This window comes from Phyllopteryx taeniolatus, chromosome 15, assembly GCF_024500385.1.
Source record: "Phyllopteryx taeniolatus isolate TA_2022b chromosome 15, UOR_Ptae_1.2, whole genome shotgun sequence".
In the NCBI taxonomy this organism is placed as follows: domain Eukaryota; kingdom Metazoa; phylum Chordata; class Actinopteri; order Syngnathiformes; family Syngnathidae; genus Phyllopteryx; species Phyllopteryx taeniolatus.
The window spans coordinates 13,999,132-14,010,063 of record NC_084516.1 but is presented as its reverse complement, the minus strand read 5'-3'; the positions used below and the strand labels follow the sequence as shown (position 1 = coordinate 14,010,063).

The following is a 10,932-nucleotide window of genomic DNA, read 5'->3' as shown; positions in this document are numbered from 1 at the left end:
GAATGAATGGTTGCTTGTTCACGTTCCCTGTGATTGACTGGCGACCAGTCCAAGGTGTACCCCTCCTCTTGTCCAAAGTAAGATGGGATTTGCTCCAGCCTCGAATTTTCTTTAACTGACACTTTTCAAGTTAACGAGAAACATTAATATTCAAAAAATTGCAGTACACTGGTGCGGAGGGCTCAATACTTTGGGTTTGCCCTTGGCCTCCAATTTCGTAAACGCCACTGGCTCCAAAAGGGTGCGCTGGCCCTTTAAGAAAAAAAAAACTAAACAAAAACAAATACGCAATGCCGTTGACGTTTGTGAGTCCGCCTTGACGCGGTCAGGCTGGTGTTGTCCATGTGCCACTCACTCACTGTACCCTTGGGGCGCTCGTCGAAGGACAAAGTAACAAGCGGCGAATCTTGTCTGGTTTTGGGAAAACGCGACTGCAATGTAGCGGACGTCACGAACCCGGAAGTGAAACGCAAGACTGGCGCTGCCTGTTTTTGACAGAATGCAAGCTAGCCGCGAGCTAACGTTGGCATAAAAATACGAGCGAGGGGAGCTCGACTCTTTATAAAGGTCAAATAAGGTAAGCGTTTGGGTTTTCCTGTGAACAAACTACTGTTCTCCTTTTTATACGTATTACTGTTTTAACCCCGGCGTATGAAGCTGCGTTAATTTGAAGTGAAGCGAAACATGATGGAATGAAAAGTGTTCGGCGTTAGCTAACACATAAAAGCCAGCAAGTGTTTGCTAACAAGCTATTTTAAAAATATCATTCTGGAAGACGTCCACAAGCTGTGATGGAAATAATACGGAGCTCCCATTCATATCGATTCATATGTGATTGTTGATGTTTCTACTTTGGGAGTTTATATGTTCATTCCTTCCATTATGTCACCTCCGCTCTCTTCCTTTCCGGTGTGTCGTATGGAGACTGTCGTCAGGTCGGGAAACAATTTATAAATCTTAGTGCAACATTTCTCGCCTTCTGGTTCTCTTCTGAGCTTTTGGGGGTATTTTCCCTGTATCTTTACCCAGGGAGGGTGTTACGCATTCGGCTACGTCATCAAAATAGAAGCACGTGGGCAGAGGCAGAAGAGGCCAGTTGTAGTACGAGTCTGCTTCAATATTTGGGACAAAAGGTTCCCAGGTGTCTTAACATATCTGTGACATACTTTTATCTCCAAGAATTATAGCACACTTAAGAACTGATGGAAGGTGCCATTTTCTAGCTATGTTACTAAAATGTTCAAAATACCTGTATATTGAAATAGACAATATCATTGGATAGAGGAGTGATACACAAATAAAATGATCCCTAGTTTGTAAGAATTGGATAAGGATTATGAATTGCAAGTCGGCCCAAATTTTCTTGACCAGAAGTAAAAAATCTTTGGGAAATTTGTGACCGAAACGTGACTCTTTGGTAGAAAAATGCCCGTATGTTAGTCTTATTAGCTGAAAATTATGTTTAAACAGGCCATTTTCAGATTTTTCAATGGCGCCCGCTCGAGCCATCTAATTTTCCGGGTCATACAGAGAGCAAGCACATCGTCAGAACTTAGTTAAACTTCACAGAAAACAGTAATAATAATAATAATAGTTAGTTTAGCATGTTTAGTACAGGGCGGCACGGTGGACGTCTAGTTAGAGCGTCTGCCTGACAGGGTTCAATCCCCGGCCCGCCTATGTGGAGTTTGCATGTTCTCCCCGTGCCTGCGTGGGTTTTCTCCGGGCACTCCGGTTTCCTCCCACATCCCAAAAACATGCATGGTAGGTTAATTGATGACTCTACATTTGCCCGTAGGTGTGTATGTGAGTGCGAATGGTTGTTTATTTGTATGTGTCCTGCGATTGGCTGTCAACCAGTTCAGGGTGTACCCCGCCGCCTGCCTGATGATAGCTGGGATAGGCTCCAGAGCACGCCCGCGACCCTAGTGAGAAGCGGCTCAGAAAATGGATGGATGGATGGATGGATGTTTAGTACATACTAAAGCTCGTTAAATCCAAACTGTCTGTGCAATCATTTCTTTTTTGCTAATAATGCTAACCAAATAATTTTTGAAGTAATCATGGACCAGGGTGACAAAAACATGCAATGAAGTGATCAAAATAATAGTTTTACATTCCATTGTCCACACCGGCTATACAGCAAATTTGATCTCGAGGTTTTTTTTGCTGACATCACACCAAGACATGGCGGCATATCGATTTTGGCGATGTAAATGGGAAGTTCTGAGAGCAATTAGTTATTTATTTAATTGCTCCAAAATTGACTAATATTATTGGAAATGACTGCCAGTTTCATTTTCTTGAGCAAAAATAAAAAATAAAAAAATACATAGAGAACTTGTTAGTGATATAAGGGCCATCTGGATGCTATCGGTCCTTTAAGCCCTACGATGGTCCCCAGGCATCCTGCATCTTCTGGTCGTGAGCCCAGGTAGCACAAGAAGATCCAGACAATTCAGGAGAAGATAGAACTCTTGGATATGCTTTGAAAGTTAGTTACACGGCAGTTGGATTGCGAAGGCTTTATTTCCATTCCCTCTCAACCAGTGACCTGCGGTGAGGTTCATGATTGGTGAGGCACTGACTACGTCACATGACGTCTGAAGCGCTATGAAGCTCAACTCAACACTGTCACATGCTGGTTGTGGCACCGTACATACCAGACTCCACTGTGCACTTTTAGTGGCTTTTCTGGTTGATAAGAAAGACTAAGTGTCACACACTTTTATTAAATATTAGATATTCTGTTAAACATCAGTAAGTGCAGTACATGTGTGATAAAACGTATATTATGGGCGATGTAATGAGGAAACACCAATGTGTCTTGTGAAGCCACGGACCAATCACAGCCTGGCTTATTGGATGTGTGCGTGGTCTCTTTTTTTATTTTTTATTTTTTTTATTTTTTATTTTTTGTCCTGGTCGGCTGTTAAGTCAAGCTGAATGGAAAATCTGTATCCCTTTTATGCCGAAACAGTTTTACTGTGTCACAGTGGAGTTTTTAAGGTTCCTTTTTGGTGTTATAATTGAGATTTATTGAGACTCAGACTTGATCAGTCGAACAGAACAAAGTTTCTAAAAGGGAGAAAGAAACAAAGACACAAGACAAAGCACGAATTGTAAACAGGATGAGTGAAGTAAATCATTACATTATTTACAACAATGAAACGATAAATATGAGTGTTGCATGGGGCTGTAGTGCTACATCCTGCGTGGGAAGGAAATGACAAGATAGAACAGGACAAGATAGAACAGGACAAGGACAGGAGAAGAGAAGAAGCATGCAGGACAAGGGTCGTGAACCCGGCTGTACAACTGAAGTGTGGTGGCATTAATTATGTAAATTATAAAACTGTACAAGACGAGAGTATAATTGAGGGAATAAACAAGCGATTTGCATATTCCTGAGTTATTTGTTGCATTAAGTGCGTGACCCCACACCCAGTGAAAGATTCCTAGGGGTGTGTGCCTGCGGATACATGCAAGTGAATTGATACCGTTTTACATGCACAAAGACTGACAGAAGTGTCCTGTAATTGCTGTGGCCTCACCGCGGCGGCTGAGGACCCTACCCAATCAGCTATTTTAATGATGCATGCAATTTTTGGGTGTCTTCAAATGCATTTATATTATGTTTAAGAAGTGTTTTTTGATCATTTTGAATGTGTTTAAAGCATGTGGGAGGGTTAAAATAAAGCAGTTGTCTATTTTGTAAATATTCACCTATTGGATATTGGGTCTGGAATATATCCCCTGCGATAAACGGGGGTTCACTGTATAAGCAATTAAAAGTAAATTTTCCGTAACAGCGAGGACAATGGTCCCATCATGATCCACGCCGATGGCTTCTCCAAGTACCAGGCGAGCGTGCAACCGGGAGGCAGGAGGAGACCTCCCACAGAGATGCTCCATCTGCTCTCTGCGGTTATTGTTTGGCTAGTGACGGGGACCACCATCTCCAGCCTCAACAAATGGATCTTTGCCGTGTACAACTTCAGGTACCCCCTGCTGTTGTCCGCTCTGCACATGCTGACGGCCATCGTGGTGGACTACGGCTTGATCAAACTGCGGGTGATCCGCCACGCGGGGGTGCTGGAGCAGGACTTGACCCCCGGGGCCAAATGTAAAGTTTTCCTGCTGAGTCTTACGTTTTGTGCCAGCATCGCCTTCGGCAACATGGGTCTGAACTACGTGCAGTTGTCCTTCGCGCAAATGATCTACACCACCACCCCGCTCTTCACTCTGGCCATCTCCACGCTGATCCTGGGCAAGCAGCATCACATCCTCAAGTACACAGCCATGATGCCCATCTGCCTGGGGGCCTCCTTCAGCATCATGGGCGAGGTCCAGTATGACCAGACCGGCTGCTTGTTTGTCATCGCAGCCACCATGTTCAGGGGTGTCAAGTCCATCCAACAGAGTAAGTTACTCTTGATCTTTTTTCTGTCTCAAGCTATTCCATTCAAGAAAGCTAACTGACTTAGCCAGGGATGGATGGGCCAAGTATGGCCTGTGGGTGGCACGACCCACTCCGTTCTGTAATCTGGCCCACCAAGCATTTATAGTATCGAGAGTGCGGTAATATTTGTTGCATTAATTTAGAATTTTTTTCCCCCCCTAAAATTGGTTAGTTTTTTTCTCATTATTAAATTCATTTGCCAATATCTAATTGATTGATTTCGTGTAATAAAATGAGTAATAATAATAATACAATATTGTTATTAGAATAAATTGTATGAATAAAATATAAAAATCATACTATAATTAAGCATTTTTGTAAGTCAGTATTTCAAGACCCGGTCTAAATCAAGCAATTGTATTTTTTTTATATATAAAATACAATATTAGTCATGGAATGATGAAGTACTGAAAAGATTTTAAAATGTTTCTAGAGTTAAGTTGGGTAGGGTTTTAAACCCCAATTCCAATGAAGTTGGGACATTGTGTTAAACATAAATAAAAACAGAATACAATGATTTGCAAATCATGTTCAACCTATATTTAATTGAATACACTACAAAGACAGGATATTTAATGTTCAAACTGATGAACTTTATTGTTTTTAGCAAATAATTATTAACTTAGAATTTTATGGCTGCAACACGTTCCAAAAAATCTGGGACAGGCTCATGTTTACCACTCTGTTGCATCACCTTTTCTTTAAACAACATTCAATAGACGTCGGCGTTTCTGGGTGTTGTTGATAAATGGCTTTAGCTTTGCATAGTAGAGTTTCAAGTTGCACTTAGGGATGCAGCGCCGAACTGTATTTACTGACATTGGTTTTCTGAAGTGTTCCTGAGCCCATGTGGTGATATCCTTTACACATCCTTTACACTCTACTATGCAAAGCAAAAGCCATTTATCAACAACACCCAGGAACGCCGCCGGCTTCTCTGGGCCGGAGCTCCAGGCTCCCCTTGAGTAGGGTTCTCTTTCTTCAACAGGAGTGTAGTCTCTGAGTAGTCCTTGTAACATGGTTGGTTTTATATATGCCACAGCTAAAAAAAAGTGGACGGCGGGCCGCAAGTGGGCCTCCGGCTGTAGTATGGACACGGCCTGATTTAAAGCATACAGTAATTACACGATTGTCATAGTTTCTTGTTTATACTAGGACCAGGAGAATTGAAAACTAGAAAGACAAGCAAAGTTCAGTTTTTACTGAGCAAGATAAACCATTCTTTCCCCTCAGGCATTCTCCTTCAAGAGGAGAAGATCAACTCTGTGTTCCTGCTCTACCTGATGTCCATTCCCAGCTTCTGCATCCTGGCCGTGGCGGCCTTGGCACTGGAGAATTGGGCCCTACTGGAGTCGCCGCTGCACTACGACCAGCGCCTGTGGGTCTTCATCCTGCTCAGCTGCCTGGGCTCGGTCCTGTACAACCTGGCCAGCAGCTGCGTCATCACGCTCACGTCGGCCGTCACCCTCCACATTCTGGGCAACCTGAGCGTGGTAGGCAACCTCCTGCTGTCCCAGCTGCTCTTCGGCAGCGAGTTGTCCGCCCTGAGCTGCGCCGGTGCCGTGCTCACGCTGTCGGGCATGCTCATCTATCAGAACTCCGAATTCATCGTCAGTTACATGGACACGCGCAGAGCCAAAATGAAGGATTCACAAGGTAAGGACAAAATGGATGTCGCTGAAATGAGATGTCGTTGGCAAAGAACAGAGCGGGACAATGAGGACCCGACAGACTGAAATGCAGGTAGTTCTGCTTAATTAGTCAAGAGCAGCTGACTTTTTACGGTGATCCTCACTGATGATGACGATGTGCCAGAGTACAGGAATCCCCCACATTTCAGAGGTAATACGGACTGAGCCCTACCAAGTAATTAAGTTCGTAATACCTTATTAATAGTTTTAAACTGGCGCGGTCCCGGTCACATTTTCTTGCATCCCAGTCACAGTACATTGATTTTGAGTATTGCCTGATATTGAGTCTTATCCAATACCTCGCCATACATATATACGAGCGCATTCGCTTTCTTTAGTAAATGATACATTTACATGGTTATTTAGAAGTATGAGTTAAATGTATGACTCAGTGCAGCTGCTTGTCATGAAGTATTTGACACTTGTAGCATTTCTATTTGAAAGGAAATCGTTAAAAATGTCACATTTCTTAACCTGTAGCTCTTAAACCCCGACAATGCAAGATCTTTCGGCTTGCCCTGACTGTAGGCCGTGTAGGCAAAATATTTCTGCATCTCACTCTGTGCCTCTTCTTCTTTAACAAGCTGGAGGACGAACGTGAAAACGTGACCTTTCAAACATGAGTTTTACGGACAAAAGCAAAGCGCCGCCCACTACAGAGCACTGTGGCTGCAGGGCAGAGGCACAGCCACCTACATAAACCCAGCGCTGTAAAAAATAAATAAATAAATAAAAGGCCGCTATTTTTCATCCGATACTGATGAGCTGGAAATTACATAATCGCCCCCAATCTCCGATCACGTGATCGGCTCAGGTCAACTGTAGTTAAAACCATAATTATATCACAAATTACAATCCAAAAACTGTTCAATGTCACACATGCTGTAGATGACTTTCCTTTCCACTAACAACCCCAGGCTAAGACATATCACTTCAGCGTACTTCATTGAGACTGATTTTTATGTAGACAGGGCTTTGGTTTGGCTTGTAGCAGCTTAGAGCACAAAAACTGCAAACGATGAGTGAGTTTTACAATTACTAACTGATGATAGATTTCACACAAAAAATACAAAAATAAAAGTGAATATTTGGGGGATTACTGTGCTCATACATCTTCAATGTGCCAAGCTTACTGTGGAGTCCAGAAGAGGTGGTCTTTTTTTTTTTTTTTTTTTTTTTAAACTATATATTGATTGTCCAATGACCAATCCTCCTACCGACTCCTCTGTTTGAATATCACTCTGACAAGGCCTCCACCCGCATGTGTTGTGTTTATGCAAGTAAGCACACTTACACCGTTTGGATACCTGGTGAAGATTGCACAATGACACCACCTAAACTCTCCTGCGAACCAGACTTTGACGTTTAAAGCAGGGGGGCTTTAGCGCTGTTTAGGGTGGTACTGTTACACGACTCCCTGGTTCCTAATTTTAATTAGGGACGAGGATTTTGGCATCTTTTTTCCCCAGTTAGATTTATTATGCCGCAGAAAGTGGTGAGTGAATCCCCACTGAAAGCACCTAATTAATCATAAGAATAATACAGAGCAGCCTACATTTTCAGTCTCCATAGAATACTTCCCCTCTTTTTTCACTGCTATCATTATTAGGACCACACACTCCCTAAAGTAGTGTTTCCCAAGATGAGTGAAATTGCATCATTTCCCATGGGTTCCCATGGTTGGGAATCACTGCCCTAAAGAGTGTCGCTCAAAAAGAGAGGAGATGGAGATGGAGCTGCCCTGCAAGCTGCCATGTTCAATCCTAACCAATGTTTCTTTGACTAGGGAGGACATTTTGTTTCATTATTGTGACACATCTTCCAAACTAGACTTCTGCTGGACAGTAACATTGCCTCTTAAAATATGTTTTACTTATATTTCATTTAATGACATTTTGCCTCCTCACTCCTATTTATTTTTGAATGTCCATAGCAGTCACTGACTTTGAAATGTTGTCTTGCACAAGCGTCAGTGTTCCTGTTGTCGGACGGAATGCTAAATGCTGCTGCGTGTGTGTAATATATATATGCCAAATGTTTACTTGTGTTTAAGCATTTTTCATTGCACTGCGGCGTCAAACTGGTTCCACACCAGAACCGCCAAAGCCATCCATCCTATTTTATTTTATTTGCTCTACTAGTAATTGACAAAATGAGACTGTCTGAAAAGTTATGTTTACAGGTGCATCTCAATAAATTAGGATACGGTGAAATTTTTTTTATTTTAGTAGTTCAAAGGGTGTTGCAGGATTAAAACCTATTTTAAAAATATATTTTTATATGAGCTACTGAAAAGTAGAGTGAAGTAATTCTATTTTTGTCATTTTGCAGGAGAGTGCTTTAAAGTTTCATCAAACGTTCAAATCAAGCTTTATTTATAGAACACTTTTCATACAATGATATGCATCTCAAAGTGCTTCACATAATTAAAATCAATCCCCTCCCACCACTTATCCACACATACATGCACACACACAGTTAAAAAAGTGAGCAAATAATAATGTAATGACCTATGGCTGGGCACAGAGACATCAAGTGGGAAACGTCATCTCAGGGAGCCGTCTGAACCGAGAACAGACAGCAGATCGCGGCCACGGTACCGGCATGGAGCCCTGGTGTAGTGGTGTAGGGAAAGCCACAAATGGCGACTGATGACCCATGTGGCAGGACCATGGACATGATTAATTACAGCTCCCACTGCAGAAGGCTCCCTCTGAGGAAACACTGAAAGACACTAAAAATAATCATAAACATGCATTTAAACAAAAACAAACACACAGCTGCATAAAACTCAGCTTTCAGTAAAAGTTTAAGACTATAGAAAATAGTAATGAAACATTGAAACTAAAATAGTTAACTATTAAAATAGTTAACACTACTGGGGTAAGTTATAAAGTTAGAAGTTTCTCACTTAGGGCCTCAGGGCCGATGACTAAAACTTCAGTTTTGTCCTGGTTAAGCTGGAGAAAGTTCTCTGGCGTCCAGGATTTGATGTCTAAAATACAGTTTAAAAGAGTATCCATTGGACTGGTGTCATCAGGAGACACTGAGATGTATAGCTGTGTATCATCAGCGTAGCTGTGCAAGTTCACGCCATGCCTCCTGATGACTCTGTCAAGATTTAGACCAGTATTCATCTGAATGATATGCCATTTCTGCACTTAACTTTAAAATGACAGAAATGGAGTTCACCCACTCTAGTTCTCAGTGCTATCCATATACCAGATTTTCACTGATTGCCGGTGAGCCGCGGTTCGCTGTATAGAAATAATGTAGGAATTGGACTTCTGAGTAGTATTTTCCTTTGTGTTTATTGAATCAATACTGTGAGTTTCACTTTTTGAAAAGAACTACTGAAATGAACTTTTTGACCATATTCTAATTTATTGAGAGGCATGTGTATATTTAAGATGCCTCATACATCCCCAGACTGTTTAACTACATTTATTTTCCTCGATGGTTTGAACTTTTAAAAAAAAAAAAAAAAAAAGAGGTTTCGGGATTCTTTTTTTTTTTTTTTTATCAATCCACTGGTTCAACACTTGAATACCTCAAGTAGCTTTTCAACTCTGGCGTGAAAACGTCTTCAAGGAAACAAAAGACAACGTTACAAGCATGTGTTTTCAACTTTGTGGTTAACAATATAGTGCACTGATGAGGTTCCGAGCTGCTGGTTGTATGTACTCTGTATTTTATTATTATTTACATTATGTATTTTTATTGTCCCGAACAGCACAGTCGACTGGTTCAAGAATGCATCAGGCCTTATTGAGACATTCTGTAGAAGAGTGGTTTGCCATTTAGTTTGGATGCCTCCATAAATGTTTTTGTTTGGGGGCAAATGTGTTGGGAGAACTCATGCAAACACAATCTGCTGTTTGTTCATTAGGAATAAAGGACTGCTACAATAACCGACATTATACAGCTTCTTGTCACACTTGTTTCTTTCAAAATTCCCCCCCCTGTCTTCATTTGTGTGGGTAAGCCCTTAAACAATGTTCACCATTGTTTAAGACTTCCCGGATAAATACATTTTAGTTAGCCCTGTAACAAGTCTAATCCAGATTATTTTGTTTTAACTGATTTTAAAACTGCAATGACATAATTTTAAACAGACTTAAAAAAAAAAGATTGGACCAGTAACATTGTAATGTTCCCAAAGTGGAACACATTGGACTTTTAAACCAAAACATCCTAGAATAATATGCATCAAAAGTCAAAACAAAACTGCACATGCATGTAATGTCAGCGCTGTGTTCTGCATTTTATTTTTCCTGATGTCACCTTAAAAGGTTTGAGTGATGGCAAATAAGTCTCATGATAACCAAAGAGCCAGACTTTTTGGTGACATGAGAAAGTGCTAAATATGAGTAATGTATTGAATGAATAAGACGCTAACTTAATTGCTCATAGATCATTCCTTCTCCAATGGGTGTCGCCAAAGGGTGAGTAATTTTATTTTATTTTACTCTGGCTTTGTTCTGTTTTTATGACCATGTTGAGCACTAACAGATCTCAGTTTAATCTATTTTTAGGCCAGTAACAAGTTTCATCCAGATTTTATTTTAGCCAATTGTAAATCTGTTCAATACGCCAGGATAATATAGACTTAAGTTATTTCCCCAAAATACTGTACATAAAAGCAAAACAACACAGTGTGTGGTAAAATGTGGTGTTCAACCAAAATCGTGTGTGTGCTTTTTTCTTTTTTCTGATTTCACCACTAAAGGTCAGAAGAAAGTTTGATAATAACCAGAAATTGAATTTAACTGTGACAAA

The 10,932-nt window shown here is 41.1% G+C and overlaps 1 protein-coding gene across 2 annotated transcripts; it reads left to right on the top strand.

The window, feature by feature from the left end:
* The first annotated feature begins 296 nt into the window (after positions 1 to 296).
* Positions 297 to 10,075, top strand: slc35e4 (solute carrier family 35 member E4). Of its 2 annotated transcripts, XM_061799354.1 has the most exons (4): positions 297 to 577; positions 3,813 to 4,001; positions 4,164 to 4,423; positions 5,696 to 10,075. In XM_061799354.1, exons 2-4 carry the CDS (start codon positions 3,832 to 3,834, stop codon positions 6,196 to 6,198), a joined length of 933 nt encoding a protein of 310 aa, XP_061655338.1. In that variant the 5' UTR covers positions 297 to 577; positions 3,813 to 3,831; the 3' UTR covers positions 6,199 to 10,075. The 2 variants fall into 2 exon arrangements, with proteins under 2 accessions (XP_061655338.1, XP_061655337.1); XM_061799353.1 differs by having other exon boundaries at positions 3,813 to 4,423.
* The last annotated feature ends 857 nt before the right edge of the window (positions 10,076 to 10,932 follow it).